Source organism: Peromyscus maniculatus, chromosome 7, assembly GCF_049852395.1.
Source record: "Peromyscus maniculatus bairdii isolate BWxNUB_F1_BW_parent chromosome 7, HU_Pman_BW_mat_3.1, whole genome shotgun sequence".
NCBI lineage: Eukaryota > Metazoa > Chordata > Mammalia > Rodentia > Cricetidae > Peromyscus > Peromyscus maniculatus.
In genome coordinates this window covers 72537137-72554413 of record NC_134858.1, presented here as the reverse complement: position 1 = coordinate 72554413, position 17277 = coordinate 72537137, and the positions used below count along the sequence as shown (strand labels likewise).

Sequence of the window (17277 nt, the reverse complement as noted above, 5' to 3'; positions counted from 1 at the left end):
CAAACAGAGCTGCAGCCCAGTGTTACTTACCAAGGTTGTTGCAGCAGCAGTAGCAGGAGAAAGGGCTAAGTTCTATATGTGTGTGAGAGAATGATTATTGCAATTGTAGGCTATAAAACACATACCACTTGTATCGTTCCTGAAGGAGGTACTCGATAACCCCTTTTACCAAGGGACTCTAAAGTAATCACACCCTTGAAACAAAAGAAGACAAATTGAGTGCATATGTATATAAAAGATGAAAAGTAACAACACAACACGTTATTACACTTGCAGTAAATTTCTATGGTAAAATATTCCAATTGCATTGAGACATAGTCTGTGAGTACGAAACATTGAGGCTCCCCCTTCTAAAGGAACCATTCACTGCTGCTCTCCTGGACATGTTGTAACAATCAGCATACAGCATTACCTAAGACCACACTGCTGGGAACTGCCACCGAGACAGACTCAGGGTCAGGTTTCCTAGCCATAAGGAAATAAAGTGAGGCTATAGGATTAGTTCCCATCATCCAAGAGAAGAGGGGGAATGGAGAAACAAAGAAATGGCTGGTCTTGAAGTAACGAGTATACAAAGTACCATTTTGGGCCCCAAATGGAAGGAATTCTTCAGTGAGGGAGTCAACAACTTAAACATCAATTTTTTCTAATGACAGACAGAAGAAAAGAACTAAGACAACAGGTAGGTGGGACTAGGGTCCGGGTTCCAGTCTGATGAATTTCCAGCAGAAGGGATGTTCTAAGCAAATGTGAAAAATGAAGGTCTACCAGCAACACAAGGCTGCCTGCTCTGCACCAAAGCCACACAAGTCCCTTTCCAAAAGGAAATGCTACTTCAGACACTGTGTCTTAACTTGTATCTTCTTAAGGTGCTTGGAATGTTTTTTTTTTTTCCATTTTTTTGACACAGGGTCTCTTGTAGTCCAGGCTGGTTTCAAACAGACTATGTTGCCAAGTCTGGCCTTGAACTCCAGATCCTCCTGCTTCTGCTTCCCACGTGTTGGGATTACACCATGTCTGTCACCATGTCCAACTTATTTCTGTTTCTTTTGGTTTGCTTTTTGATTTACGCAAAGCCTTGCTATGTAGCCAAGACTGGGCTGGAACTGATGAAAATCCCCTGCCTTGGCCCCTCAAGTGTTGGGATTCCCAGGCTACTGCCCTTTAGCTGTTTCCTTGTTAAGGAATCTAAGACTTTGAACTAGCTCTGAACCAGAGCACAGTGGCTTGAGAGCTGAGATCCAAGGAGAAGTGAAGCACAGTCATTTCACCACCAGCAGTAGCAGCAGCAGCAGCAGCAGCAGCCACATGATCTTGCTAGAAAAGCAGTCTGCCTAGCCATTCTCCAGATCTGCCAAAGCAAATCTGCCTTTCGACAGGACTTTCCTGATGATATCATTGTAAACCAAGTTTAAGAAAACCTTAAGCATAGGCATTTTGTCTGCAAAGTCCAAACAACGGGGAAGAAAGCAGAAATGCAAAGAAAGTAAATCCAAAGCTCAGATTGAACACACAAAAGCTTCTCAGTAACCAGGGCGACCGTATGGCCATAGGTGGTGACAGTAACGTAACACAGGACCGTGGCACTAGGTGACATCTTTGCTGGGTTTGGAAACTAGACCTGGGTTGGGAGTAAAAAGGAGTGGATCACGGTGAAAAGAGAGTCATACTCTGACACATGCTCCTAACTCCACCTGGAGAGCATGGACATTAGACTTAGGCCCCTGCAATGCAACAGTATTTCCTCACAGTGTGCTCAGCATACTCACTGAGGCGTGTGCTCACCACTTTTCAAGAACAAGCAGTGTGGACAGTTACATGAAAAACACACTCTTCTTTCTAGTTCCAGAAAGGAAAAGTAAAGCATATCAAAATGATAGCTACTTTTATAGTCACACTGGTAGAGCCAGGAGTTGCTGCCCTTTCTCATAACTCCTTCCCACACAAGAAGGAGAAAGCTGGGGGGGGGGGGGGGACAGGACGGGACTGGAACTACAACTGTGACTGTATTTCTTTCTCTAATATACACTTCTAATAGTTTTTAGAACATAACAATATTGCAATTAAGCTGATAGTGACTGAAAAAAATTTAAAAGGTCTTTTATGTTTAGTGCAGCACTCCAATACAAACATTTTCTTTTCTTTTCAACTGGGTGTATTTGTGTGGGTATGTGCATACGAGTACAGTACCCTTGGAGGCCAAAAGAGGGCGTTGGGTCCCCTGGAACTAGCATCAGAGACAGTTGTGAGCTACCTAAGGTGGGTACTGGGAACCAAACTTGGGTCCTCTGGAAGAGCAGCCAGTATTCGTAACTGCTGAGCCTTCGCTCTAGCCTCCAAACAACAATATCGAAGGAGAGAAAACCGGCAGAAGCACTGGACAGTTAGGAATTACACAAAAATACCAGAATTTGATTAACATGACTTGATTTGTTTCATAGGCCAGACTGTTAATATTTACACTTAGGAAATTACCCTATTTAATACAAAGAAACATCTCCTCTGGCATTTTTGTAACAGTAAGGTTAAGATGAACTAAATTTGACAGACTCCTAGCACACATAAAAAAAAAATCTTCAAATTATTGAATTGTAGGGTGTGACGACACACCAGAAATCCCATTACTTGAGATGTAGAGACAAGAAGACCAGGAGTTCAAAGCCAGCCTCAGCTACACAGACTTTGAGGTCAGACTGGTATCTCTGACACTGTTTCCCGGCAGCTGAGTGTTGTGGTGCAGCTCTTGGAGAACATTCTTACTGCTGACTCCAACGGGAAGAATTAATTTTTAAAGAATTGTTTGATGCAAAATCTCACCACAAAGACTGTTCTGTCCTAACATTTTACCTCTGGGGACCATTCAATCTGTGAGGAAAGGTCACACAATTATTAGAGTAACATAAGGGTGCATTACTTCTGGTGGTCTGGGATACGTATCATCTAACAAAACATGATCAGTCCTATCTAACAAAACATGATCAGTCCTTTAAAAGAAGACTGAGCTATCAAAATAGAACAAAATTTAGGAAAGATTTGTAGTGGAATGTTGGAGTGAGCTGCTAATAAAAGGAACCCATACCTACTAAGTAAACAGACTAGGGGAAAAAATGATAGATAGTTGAGTGAAGACCATATCACAGAAAAGGCAGCCAGGCATTGATTTTTAGTTGTTTTAGATTTTTGAGACAGGGTTTTCCTCTGAAGGCAAGGATCTTCTAGAACTTACTACATAGCCCATGCTGGCCCCAAGCCTACTGAGATACGAAGGCAGATATCCTTAAAGGATGAACTAACTTAATCCAGTAGGTTGACTTATCCCTTTTCCAGTAACTATTCAGAGTCTTCTGTTTGTACATATTTGTTCTTCTGTTTGTAATATTTCTCTGTTATTTTCTATCAAAGTCTAAAACACTACCCAGGACCTGGACCAAAATTTCACCCTAAAAATGGAGTAAGCCTAAACTAGCCTCGTTGACAAACTGGGTCAACAATGAGGTGGTCAGATTTAGGGACCTAAAAAGTATAGCATCACCTCCTCTCAGGTATAGGGAAATCCCTTTTCATAGCTTTTATTCTTAACAAAAGACATTGTCACTAGTGTCCTTCAAAGCCCTGAGGCAGGAGAGAGGGAGCCACTGGGCAAGTGTGAAGTCAGGCTGCTGAGTTCTAGGCCTGTGTGAATTTCTGCTTCTCACAGAGAGACTTATGTGACCTGCACTTCACACCGTCACTACAAACTTCTCCCTGGTATTTTGAAGAAGTGTTTATATACACTCCGTGTTCAGAAGCACTTCTGCAGGGTAATGCTTATTTTACCCAGAATCCACTGCAACAGAAAATGGGAAAGGTAAATTTACTGGACCTCAGGCTCAAGGCTGTGTTCTAACTCCCAGAAGCTCGCTTTCTTTCCACTAAGACACTGCTGTAGTGAGAAATAGCTCACACTCCCTAGAACCCCAGGATCAAAAAAGAATGTGCCAAAGACAAACCAAACAGGAGAAGGTGGGGTGAAGGGGCCTCAGGCAGCCACGGGTTCCCAGATCTTACTAAGTGTGACTGAGATAAGAAATGCGTGAGAAGGCAGCCACCTGGAATTAGAGTGTACAGTGAGCACTGGGGGATTTGTGTGAACTTAGCAGGCTGGACTGGCTGTGCCAGTCAGTCATCAGTAAGTCGTGTAGAAATGAGTAAATTTTCAGCACCATTTTCAAATGCAAAACAGGTCACCTGTTATTTAAGCCAACTGAGAAAAAGGTCACGGAGCAGTGGTCTGGCTTACTGATCTATATCAGTTTCTAACTTTCTCTTAGCAATTGTTTCATGTTTTCAAGGACAGGACTGAAGCAGACGTGTGAATTACTAGGTTGGCTGATTCTGGCAGAAAAAGACAGTTAAAAAAGTACTTGCCATATAAGGCGAGGGAGCATTATCATCCGAAACACTGTAGAAAGACACTTCCACGGGCAGAGTTAAGTGCGTGGGGCAGAAAGTACCACTGGCTCCTACCTCGGCAGTAAAGCCATCAACTATGCCGAGGGGGTCTAAACGGTAATTCAGAACAGATTCCTGGAAGACAAGATGACGAGGTGTGTTGTAAAGAGACAGAACAATTAGTAATCAATATCATCTCCTCCCTCTCTTCCTCCCTCCCTCCCTCTTCCAACACAAGACAGGGTTTCTCTGTGTAGCCCTGGCTGTCCTGGAACTCACTCTGTAGACCAGGCTGGCCTGAACTCAGAGATCCTCCTGCCTCCGCCTCCCAAGTGCTGAGATTAAAGGCGTGTACAACTACTGTCCAGCTTTAATTTCATTTGCTATTTAAGGAAATACTTGACTATGCTTTCTAGTTCCCATGGTAGCATGCATCTGCAATCCCAACATTTGGAAGGCCAAGGCAAGAGTATTGTGAGTAGCCACTTGGGAGCCAGACTATGCTAGAGAGTAAGTTCAAGGCTACTCTGGGTGATACAGAGAGATCATGTCTCAAAATGAAAAATGATGTTATAGTGACTCACACCTGTAATCTCAGCACTTAGGTATCTGAGGCAACAGGACTTGCAAAAGTTCAAGGCTAGCCTGGGCTATGTTATATAATAGGCTCTACCAGAGAAGGTATTTGCCCATAACAGAGCACACTAGGAAGGTGCTAGAAGGACTTAAACAGGCCACATACAGAAGTTGCGTTAGAAAGCTAAATCAAGCATTTGTCATGTTGGAAAATGATTGCTTTAAAAAAAAATGCTGTTGTAGAATCTATGGTGTTTTGTTTAGTTTAACTGAAAAAATAAGAGTCTAATTTTCTTCTCAGAAAGATTATTATTAAAGACATAATGATACTGTAGTCCTAGTTGGAGGCACTTCGACTCCTAAAATAGTTTCAAAACAACATTACCTCAAAATTTCCTAGAAGACTAAGACTTGTGACCGGTGGAGCACTCGAACTCAAAAAAGGTTTTTCATGAACATCTGGGTCCTCTTCAATATTCAGACATGGTCGAGAGCTATTTTAAAAAAGCAAAGGAAAAAAGAACACATTAACTGCAATATTTTATTTATATCTGTAAAATGAATTAGAAGCTGATTCGAATTAGAGGAAGTTTATTCAAACTAATATAATAAAATTAATATTATCAAATTTTAAAATGCAAAATTTGTAGTTGAAATTTCAGATTAAATATGTATTGCTAATATTTGGTAAAGAATATATACATATATACACACACACACATAATTCACTGAAAGGTTTCAAGGTATAATTTATAATATATCACATAGTGGAAGCTACTGGAAATGGATGATATTCAGAATTTTACAACCAGCTCACTTTCAAAGACTAAATTATGTGACTGTAATTATGGGGCTGCAGATGTAGCCCCAGGGGCAGAATACTTAACTACTCCATATGAAGCCCTAGGCTGGATCCTAGGACTGACAAAGAAGGAAGGAGGGAGGGAGAGTGAGAGAGGAGGAGGATGAGAGGGAGGGAGGGTGAGAGGGAGGGAGGGAGAGAAGGAGGGAATGCGGGCTAGAAGACAGGTTAAGGAGCAAGAATGAATGAATCCACTTCAAACCTTAAGCCAATGTGATTATGGAGGCGACAAGCACACAGTAGGGCTCACTGTCTCACTCTTTACAACATCACGATGAAAATAAGGCTTTGTAAAAATTTTAATGTCTATAAAATGTATGCACAAGGGTGTTCTGTCTGCATGTTTGTCTGTGCACCACCACGTGTGCCTGGTGTCCATGAAAGCCAGAGAACGGTCAGATTCCATCTGTAAGTTACAGATGGTTGCAAGCCACCATGTGGGTGCTGGGAATCGAACCAGGGTCTCTACAAGAGCGTCCAGTGCTCTTAACCACTGCACTATCTCTCCAGCCCCAAGATAATATTTTATTTTACTACACTTTTGACTCAGAGTCAGCATGTCTGCTGCGTCATTCTACTTCACACACATGCACTTGGAGTAATTACCTTCTAGAGGACAAGCTTCTCAGATGCAGCAGCGAAGTGTCTAGATCAAAGCAACCTGACTGCGTTTTTCTTTGAGGAACCTAAAGACAAAACAATTATTTGTATTTTTTTGTTTGTTTGTTTGCTTGTTTGTTTTCAAGACAGGGTTTCTCTATGTAGCCCTGGCTGTCCTGGAACTCACTCTGTAGACCAGGCTGGCCTTGGACTCACAGGGATCCACCTGCCTCTGCCTCCCAAGTGCTAGGATTAAAGGCATGTGCCACCACCACCCAGATATTATTTGTATTTTTCAAAGGACTACCTTTTAAAAATTATGAAAACACTCAGAAAATCCAAGTTAAGCATACTGTTTTAAATGACATTTATTTTTTATATGTGTATGGGTACATGCATGCTGGAGCACACATGTAGAGGTCAGAGGACAAATATATGAGTTAGTTCTCTTCTTCCATCATGTGGGCCCGAGGGATTGAATTTAGGTCATCTGGTTTGGCAGCAAGCACCTTTACCTGCTGAGCCATCTCGCTGGTCCAAAGCATATCCTTAAAGTAATAATATTTCTCTAAAAACAGTTTACTTTGAATAATGATGCTTATCACATATTTTTCTTTCATTCGCATTTTATTAACTAATATGGAAAAAAAACCCAGATACTCATAAAAGCACTTTGACTAGGTTTTAAGTAGAACTAGGCTTTTCCCAAAACTAAAGCTTACTTGGTATCTCTGTACAGGACTCTTACTCTGTGTGTATATGGTTTTTGTGTTCATGTATAAGTGCAAGTATGTGTTTGCAGGTGTGCACATATGTGTGGAGGTCAGAGGTCAATGTCAGGCATCTTCTTCGGTCACTCTTGACCTCACTGTTGAGTCAGGGTCTCTCACTGAACCTGGGGCCCACTGATTCTCTAGCCTGGCTGGTAAACAAGTGCCACAGCTGCTCCATCTCTGCCCCGCCCCCCATCACTGGGAAGACAGATACTTGCTGTGATGCTTAGCTTTTGTGTGGACACTGAGGATCTGAACTCAGGTTCCCAGGCTTGTGACTGAGCCATCTCTCTACCCCAGGACTGTTATTAACTTATCTGAGCAACTTACCTGCTTTGGGGGGATGTGTGCCTATAACACTTAGAGCTTAAATTAAAAGGGGGGGAAAGAGTGCTGAAATCCTACCCACTGTAACTGAGAAATGTAATACTTTACAGAGAATGGCTTTAAAAAACACTGTTCTGAAGTTTCAATCACTAGCATCTACTAGATTGTACTTCTTACAAAACACATTAAAAAATGAAAGTTCTAAGTTCAAATTAAGGGTAGTCACATATAACATAAGAATTAGATTTGTTTTTTGAATTAAAATATGTATAAAAAGTCTGTGATGCACTGGTCTGAGAAGAAACAGATGAAATCATGGCTAGGAGTGATGGCAACCCAGTAAACTGCACAGGTTGCTGAGGCCAGAGGACAGGAAGCTCAGGGCCAGAATGGACAACTCTAGGAGACCCTGCCTCAAAGAAAAGCCAACCATCCTAGACAAAGATAATAATAACAGGGGAAAAGATTGGCAGGATGCTTTCCTAGCATGTGTGTATTCAAATGGGTTCAACCTTTTAATTCCACAGAAAAAGTCTCTGACTCAATTATGTCCCAGAACCAGACCATATAAAACAAACCAACAAAAACAAACAAATAAGGACTTGTCTGTACAATTCTCAGCATAACTCAGCTCTTTCTTCCTTCACTTCATTCTCCATGCCCTGCCAGGTCTGTGCTTGGAACTTCTGCTAGACATCCTGAGCATTTCACTTTGTTGTCTATGGCCCTTTCAGGATTACCATTCCCTCCCCTTTCTGTCCATCAAGGTAGGTTCTTTCTAAATATCTGTCCAGGCACCTACTAAACTTCTACTCAGTTGATTCCATTTTACTATTTTATCCACGTGGAGTTCATGTGTGTAGTTGCATGGGTGTGGACATGCATGTTTGTGTGTGTGCACACTTCAAGGAAAATAATTTCATATCCAGATGTCTTCTTTCAAACATAACCCCACCCTTTGGAGATGGGGGTCTCACCTTATAGCCCAGGATAGCTCTGATTTGCAGTCATCTAGCCTCACCCTCTCAAATGGTGCTGGAATAGAACCCAGGGCCTCCTACTTGGATCTGTTGTCTCTGAACAACATCTCAAACCCTCCAAAGCTAGATTTTAACCATTGCACTTGAAACTACAGATTTACTTTCTAGATAATACTGCGGCTGGTACCAATATTTACTGAGACTAAGATAAAAACTATTTGTATTAAACTTCATCAAGGTATTTAAAAAATTTTTTTTACACTTAAATTCTTCAGCAAAAGAATTTTAGAAAAATTCCAATACCAGTGAAATACATTTTAAATTTGTTCAACTTATACTCCTTTCCCATATTATCATATAGCCGTTAAATGTACTATCAAAACCCACAAGGCTTTCTAACTGAAAATTTATTTCACAAGTTTTGAAATATTTCTATTAACATTAGCTGAAGTGCTTGCAGGCATCTCAGGGGCCTGCAGGTGCTGGGCACGAGGGAACTCAGGGAACTTACGGGACTTGAGAGGAGAGGCAACCCCGTCTGAGGGTGAAAGGCTCTGGTTGATGTCCCATCCAAGGAATGAAAGTTATGTTTTCTCCAGACACTTGGATGTTTCAGCGTATCCCTCTGCAGGAAAAGGACTAGATTTTAGAGGGGATAGTCAAAGAATGGCAACTTTGTAGATTCATTCCTGATGCAGTCTGAGATACACAGCCTTGGTGGTAAGGCTGAAGAGCCCTATCTATCTTACATGTATCAACACACATGTACATACATCAGCACAGAAAACAATGCTTGTTTTTGATATCATGCTTCAAAAGTTCTGAAGTGAGCCCAAATATAACTGCTTTACCAGCACATCCAAATTATGCTTGAAGGGCCTGCATTCCTGCCAGGGTGGCCTTGAATCCGTATCTCTCTTCCCTCAGTTCTAAAAGCCTGCAACTGTAGGCATGAGCCACTGTGCCTCTCCAAAACATCTAGTGTTGTTAAGGCCACAGTAAGTCTTTGTGACAATTTTAGAGTGTACCTTCCTATTCAAACAATATGTTAAAGTTTATGAACTATGAGGATCGATTATCATTTTCAGAATTATATGGTTAGTTGGTATGACTCAAGGACTAAACTGTGAGGAAAAACCAGGAACTAAGTCCTCTGATTAACCACTTGGTGGAACTCCTGCAGACACCCGGCTCACTACTGTGCAGCATTGGTGACAGGCCGCAGCTGCTTGCCCAGCACATGAAGCTGACAGGGATGGATGTCTGCTTGATTCCTGGCTGTTTCCCACCGATTGTTCGCAACACTGAAGTAAACGAACAGGCAGCAGGAAAATCCAAGTTAGCCGAGCACCTACACAGCCCACAGATTTGTCCTTGATTAATATGAGGGAGCAGCAGAACCCTGGGCCACAAGAACCCTGAAAAGGGGGTAAGGGGTACCGATCAGCCACTGCTCCAGGCATATCCAACACTCTAAGCCTCAGTTTCCTCATGTGCTGTACCTGCCCCTTGGCCAAGTACCAAAAGGAACTGAGTGTTCTATAATCATGTGACATAATGAGAGGAGGCTGTAAAAAAGGCAAAAATGAACTGTTTTTATAAAACATCCACTCCTGCATCCACAGGCCAAACACAAAGTCCAGGTGCTCTGAATGGGAGGAAAAGGTCACGTGGCCTTTAGACAGTGGGTGAGAAACTGATGAAAGGTGGCATGACGGACCTCACAGAGCCTTGAAAAATTCAGTGCTATAACTGTAGATTTTAGAGAAGGGTCCGCGCACTGCATTTTAAACCACAAAATCTGTGATCTACTTCTTCTATTACCTAGTGTTTACTTTCAAGAGAGTGGGGTATTGGCAAGGATATTAATAGTTCTGTAGAAGGCTTATCATGCCAGACTGGGTATTGTACAGATAAGAAGCCCCTTGGGCCTTTATAACCGGATCTCTGGGGAATAAAGTTCAAACCACAGCTAACAACTGGGAATTACACTTAGAATATTACATGTCACCTACCAACACGTCTGCACTTTGCAGTCTTTCGCTTGTAGACAGACAGTGCTTCACACTTTTCCTCTGAGGTTTTCCATCAGCGGGATCTTCTTTTTGCTCCTGTTCCGTTGTTTTCAGCTGCTCTGAGGCTGTGCATCTGAAACCGTCAGTACCTTCGCTGAAGTCACTCCCTGTGCTGAGCTGACTGCTTTGCTCACAGGTCTGTGATCTTTTTGCGTCTTTATTTGAACAATTAGTTTTGTACTTATTGAAACAGTCAGACATTTCCGACACAGTAACTTTTATTCTTGAGTCAACACCTTTTGAGTCATCACATTGGAGATGACTGAGAGATCCGGGGTTATAATTCTCATCTTTTATTTTCTCCGTACGTTTATTTGTGCAAATCTGTTTGTCAATACTGTTGCAATGTGAACACTGTTTCTCAATTTCATGGCTCATTTCTTGCTCCTTAAGTTGTGATTTACAAGGTGTACTTTCCAATCTGCTAATCAAACCCAAGTTACTTTCATTGCAGAGAGTCATATTAGAGGAAGTTAGTAAGCCAGCAGCCTTGTTCTGCGGCTCCTGCCTGGCGCTGTGGGTGATGTCATCAGGATGCTTCTGATGCTGAGTTCTTACTTCATGTTTCAGAGACTTTTCCTGAAGATTGTATTTGGAAGAAATGAAGCATTTACTAGGTTTGGGGCTTTTCCCATCCCCTCTGTCTCCCAGTAAGGACACTTCTGTACGAGAAGCAGAAACCGAGTCACTGTCTCTGTTCTTCTTCCACAAGGCTTTGTCATCATAGGAACTCCTGATCACTTTAGAAGGAATGGAATTGGAGTCGTGCTTGCTGAATGCAGGACGGGGAATGTGAGCTGTGGGGTCGATGTGTTCCAAGTGCTGTGCAATCCTGGCTATGACGTCCTGCCGCTCCTGGAGCAAAGAGCCGATCAGCGGGTTGGCCTCCCCAGCAGACTGGCGAGAGTAAGGGCTGTGAGAGGTGCAGGTCTCTCCTGGAGTAGTTTCCGACTTCCCTCTCACTTTCCCCTCACCGGTGTCCTCTGTGGAGCTAATCTCTGGGCTCCCAAAAGAGACTGAGAATGCTTCTTTGCATCTTCTGACACTCTCGCTTTCCTGGGGAACTCGGTGAAGCTTTGCACTAAGTGAAGTGGACTCCTGGGTGCTGAAGGGGTGTTCAGACATGCGAGAGGAGCTGGGGTCACAGTGAATCAGGTGCTGAGCAATCCTGGCAATGACTTCTTGTCGATCCTGAATCAAGGAGTCGATTAAAGGGTTAGGCTCCCCCACTGACTGCCGGGAGCTCTGACAGCTGGAGACACTGGAATCGATCGCAGAGAGTGATTTCAAAGTTCTCACTGACGCCTCCTGTGACCTTACTTCTCCTGTGGTGCCACCGAAGCCCAGGACACTGGCTTGAGATGCCCCGTGGTCAGACTTGCTGCCCGCTCCTGGGCAGAGCCTGACATTTCTAATGGCTGCAGAGTACTCAGGAGTCAAGATACTTCTTACATGCAGGGCACTCACGGGTGCCATGGTCCACGTGTGTTTGCTACACAGACCCTGTGAGCTGCTGGGACAGCGGTGCTCTATTTCGCCAGGGCCACGGTGTTGATAGGCCTTTAGCTCCTGCTCTTGAATTCTCTTCTCATAAAGAATGTTAGTATGAATACTACAGGTCAAAACCGGATAATGAGCTTGTCTGGGTAGGGACTGAACGCTGACTTTCAAGGCCACATTGTGAGAGACGTTGGGAACAGGAAACACATGCTCAGTTGGAGTCTGTGAAAAACTCCACTGCAAGTCGACATCAGCAGCACTGATTCTAGAGCCAAACAACACAGGTCAGTCACAGCTGCCCTCGGGCTCTCTAAGCCACTTGAGGATCAAAAGCAATCCTATACTCAGCTCTGCACTAAGTCCACCACTCCACCATGCACGCCACCGATAAACCAACATACACGGCACAACAGACTGCACTTGGAAGAAGGTTTGTTTTTATTACTTTGTTCTTTAAGAAAGAGTTTCATAGCCAGGCAGTGGTGGTGCACACCTTTAATCCCAGCACTCGGAGGCAGAGGCAGGAGGATCTCTGAGTTCGAGGATAGCCTGGTTTACAGAGTAAGTTCTAGGACAGCCAGGATTACACAGAGAAACCCTGTCCCCCAAAACAAAAATAAAAACAAAACAAACAAGACAGAATTTCACTCTGTAGCCCAGGATGTCCTGGAATTTACTATGTAGCACAGGTTGGTTTCAAACTTGCAACGATCCTCCTACTTTAGCCTTCTGTGGGATTACAGGCATGAGCCACTGTGCCCAGCTGAGGTATCTTTTTAAGAACTCAAAAAGAAAACGTAAACACTAAAAGAATATTATGATTTAATCATATTTACCAAAATAGAAAGAAAAAAAGGACTTTGTGTTTATTATTAAATAAGTGGGTTCTGTTCATTTTATTGAGCAAGATAATTCAGAGACTGTCACCTGCATAAAGAAATAACGAATCGCTTTGCAGTGTGCATGTTTATTTATGCACACACAAAATACATAATCACACACACATGCACACAGGAACTCACACATGCAAATATACAATCACACACAAACACACATACATGCACATAGGAACTCACACATACAAACACATGTACTTTTTTTTTTTTTTTTAAAGATTTTGCTCAGGTTCAAACTCACTTCTCCTAGCCTAAGCATCCTAGCATCTCCTAGCATCCTAAGTAGCTTGGCGCTGTGGGCACACAGCACTATGTCCCACAATGTTTATGTGTTCTAGATAGAAAACTCCAGGTCATCAATAGAAGTCACAAACCCAGGTGACCTCTGTTTCCACTTCATCATGACATTAAGGCTGGATCACCTTCCTAAACTAAGCTTGAATGCTTTCAAAACCTTCCTCTACACCAAATTTAACCCACCAAGCCATCCTAATGAGATTTAACCCAACAAGATTACCCATATAATAGAACTCTCTTAACTTGTTTTGAGAAAAACCTCAACCTTTACTGATTTTCATTTACAAATGAAGGAAATGTGTTTGTGAGAGCTAAGACACCACTCTGCACTGTCCCTTCCCACCCTGGACATACCTGTAAAGAATATTTCGTGGAATAGCACCATGAGAAACACTCAGCCAAGCACTTAACTGAGAAAAAAACACAAACGATCGGACAGCCAGCAGAAGAGCCTTCTCTTCGATGAATCGGTCGCCATTCCTAAGGGGAGGAAGAAGGTACAATCACATGTCAGCAAATATGGAGTGACTGCTTTTGCAGGAGATAAGCGGGAACAAGCATCTCCTGGGACGTGTGCTCTGAGAGTGCACACATGCACTTCCTAATGTCACTTGGTGTCATAAGTACACAGTAAGCATCTCAACTCTACTACATAAAAAAGAGGGATTCAGAGACATGCTGCAGTATTCCAGAAGGTGTAGGGGGTCTTGGAAACCTTGACACCAAGTTTAACAACTCACTGTCGGGGAACTGGCTCCAAGATCCACCTCTCCAGTAACAGTGCATCCTGCTTGATGGCGGGGTCATTCAGGTCCGGGCCCTCGGTGCTAGGGCCCTCATCACTGTAGCAGCAGTCTGGCAGGAGCATCACTTCCACCATGATTGGAAGATTGTTTTTCCACAACAGCGTGACCTCAGATCTGGTCCGTCTGGCTTGGCGACACTTGAGAGAAAATGAAAATAAACAAATGTCTCAATGACTGCTCTAATTTTGTATTTAAATTTCAAAACTGTAATTGCAGACATCTGCATAAGAAGCGTGACCTATATGGTGGTGCTTGCTCAGGTCTGGCGGTCTCACTTTCTTGTTAAGTGATGCACTCCAGATAGAAAGCTCTGTGCACAGGGCTCAGGGTAGAGGTTGGGGCTGCACAGTTTCTGGGGAAGGGCAATTTTGCTCTACTTATGGGAAAGAATGTCAAATGCAATGTCTGACAGGTCTCTGAGTATTCCCAGTGTGCCTACTTTGTCAGTTTCATCAGTTCATAGGAAAGATTCTGAAACCTAAAGACCAAAATACTAAAAAAAAAATTCATTTTCAATAAACAATCAAAAAAAAAAACCAAGATGATTTTTTAGAGATTTTTTTTTTAAGTTTAAAAATTAGAGTGCTGGAGAGATGGCTCAGCATTTGGGAGCACTGGCTGCTCTTCCAGAGGACCCAGGTTCAATTCCTAGCACCCACATGGTGACTCACAACTATCTGAAATTCTAGTTCCAAGAGATCAGATGCTTTCTTCTGGCTTCTGTGAGCACCCAGTATTCAAGTAGTACACAGACATACACACAGGTAAAACACTTGTATATACTAAATAAAATTAAAAAAAAAATTTAAGCCAGGCAGTGATAGTGCCACATGCCTTTAATCCCAGCACTTGGGAGGCAGAGCCAGGTGGATCTCTGAGTTCGAGGCCAGCCTGATCTACAGAGCGAGTTCCAGGACAGCCAGGACTACAAAGAGAAACCCTGTCTGAAAACAGCAACAACAACAATAAAAAATTTAAAGTTTAAAAATATATTTAAGGGGGCAGGAGAGATGGCTCAGAGGTTAAGAGCACTGACTGCCCTTCCAGAGGACCCGGGTTCAATTCCCAGCATTCACATGGCAGCTCACACCTGTCTATAAACCAGATCCAGGGGACCTAACACTCCCACCTAGACATACATGCAAAGCACCAATGCACATAAAATAAAAAGAAAAAATTTAAAAAAGAAAAATTATAGGGGAAACAGGTAAAGTAGGAAAACCATTGTAACCGTTTATCTAATGGGTAAGAACATAAAAGGGAAGGGTCGGGGTAACTCCACAACTAAAGAAAAGGGAGTCACAGCCACCAGGGTTGCCAACCTCCCTTCCTCTCAGTGAGGTCACCTACTGCACTTTCAAGCACCTGCTTGACACAAAAATCACTGTGACAGAGCAGCAGGGACGCAAAAATTGGAACCAGTTTACAAAAACGATGAACCCCAGCAGCAACGGAACCCGAACCGGTTCACAAAGGACGGACGAACCCCAACAGCTCACCTGGGCCAGCTTGTCGCTGCACTCATGTCTAGCTGTCCCTGGGAAGCGCGACTGCGCTGGAGGACAGTGGAAGCTCTCAGCACGACCTTTCACGGAGCACTCGGGTGTCCGTCCTTCTGTTATCAGCAAGGCCAGAGAAACCAAGAACTCCTCTGCGTCATATTCAAAATACTCGTCCAGGGCATCTGGCATTAAGAAAAAAAAAGGAAAATTCTGCATTGTATTAAAAATTCCATCACTTGAATTAATCACATTTTTTTACAGTGTTTCGTTTATTTGTCTTTGTGGGATTGAACCCAGGGCTATACACACACTAAGCCAGTACTTTGTCATGCTAACAAGTGCTCTACAACTGAGCTATATCCCTAGTTCATTAATTTTTAATTAATTAATTAATTAGTTGTAGACAGAGTCTCATGTAACCCTGGCTGGCCTTGAGTTCACAAGTGGTAGAGGTTGGTCTTGAACTCCTAACCTCCCTGCCTCTGGCTCCTTTTTTTTTTTTTCCGGTTTTTTTGAGACAGGGTTTCTCTGTATAGCCTTGGCTGTCCTGGAATTCACTCTTTAGACCAGGCTGGCCTTGAACTCAGAGATCCACCTGCCTCTGCTGGGATTAAAGGCATGTACCACTGCCTGGCCTGCCTCTGGCTCTTATGGGCTGAGATTACAGGTGTGCAGCTCTATGCCTGGCGACTCCAGCTTACTCTGTCACTGAGATACACCTCAAGCCCTAAAGTACTTAACAGGAGCTCATGTGAGCTGGGCGCAATGGTACATGCCTATAATCACAGCACTCAGAAGGCTAAGACAGGAGAACTTCTGTAAGTTTGTGGCCAGCCTGGGCTACACAGTGAGTTACAGGCTACTACTGGTTACAAAGCAAGATCCCATCTCAAAAATCCAAAACTAACCCCCCCCCCAAAAAAAAAACCCAAACCATTACCTCCAACTAACAATAACTTAGTTATCTCTAACTAAGGGTAGGTAGTAAGTAGTCTAGGTCTAAAACCCCTGCACTGGGGAAGCTGAGGCCGCAGGATGACAGCTGATACTTAGTGACTTAATTGCCATCAAGTGTCACCAGCACTAAGTACTCCCTCTAAGTAAGCTCAGTTCTCAGAGCACTGCAGGGTGAGGACTCCTGCCTGCATCTTACAGGCAATCAAGCCAAGGGGTGAGCTGGCCCACACTCACCCCAGACAATCTGCAACGTCGACAGACGTCTGGCTCCAGAAACTAGGCTCTTAACCACCATAATAATGCTGTGTTCACTGTGACTATGAAATCTATTACATACTTTGTTTCATATATATATCTGACCTACACTTTTATTCATTTGGTATTATTGTGATACAGAAATTTCTGTATTTCTGGAAATGGGACTATAAATTATAATAATGTGCTGATTGGAAGAGAGGGTCTCAAATCTCCTTTGGGAATGAAATTAGGTCATAAATCAAGGGTGTTCACAGATAATCCTATAGATATACAATCATACTTCCTACCTTTAAATTTTTGATTATATTTATTAATTTACTTGTGCGTGTGTGCCGTGTATATGTATGTGCAGGCATGTGTGCCGGTGCCTATGGAGCAGGGGTGTATGCCACAGTGCAAACAGAGGTCAGAGGGCAAATTCCACCAGGTGAGTTCCC

General features: G+C 43.0%; 1 protein-coding gene across 7 annotated transcripts in view; it reads right to left on the bottom strand.

Annotated features, from left to right (window-relative positions):
• Positions 1 to 17277, bottom strand: part of Atosa (atos homolog A) — a 76168-nt gene that overhangs the window by 6975 nt on the left and 51916 nt on the right. For 5 of the 7 annotated variants that reach the window (XM_076576693.1, XM_076576694.1, XM_042281277.2 and 2 more), the window contains 9 exons: positions 15623 to 15807; positions 14058 to 14260; positions 13672 to 13797; positions 10565 to 12389; positions 9061 to 9174; positions 6476 to 6555; positions 5393 to 5501; positions 4408 to 4566; positions 126 to 194 (listed from right to left, as the gene is read on the bottom strand). In XM_076576693.1, the coding sequence (XP_076432808.1) occupies positions 126 to 194; positions 4408 to 4566; positions 5393 to 5501; positions 6476 to 6555; positions 9061 to 9174; positions 10565 to 12389; positions 13672 to 13797; positions 14058 to 14260; positions 15623 to 15807 (2870 nt within the window). Of the gene's footprint in view, positions 1 to 30; positions 195 to 4407; positions 4567 to 5392; positions 5502 to 6475; positions 6556 to 9060; positions 9175 to 10564; positions 12390 to 13671; positions 13798 to 14057; positions 14261 to 15622; positions 15808 to 17277 lie in introns of all 7 variants that reach the window. The other 2 variants (XR_006074213.2, XR_013052822.1) reach the window with 1 other exon arrangement.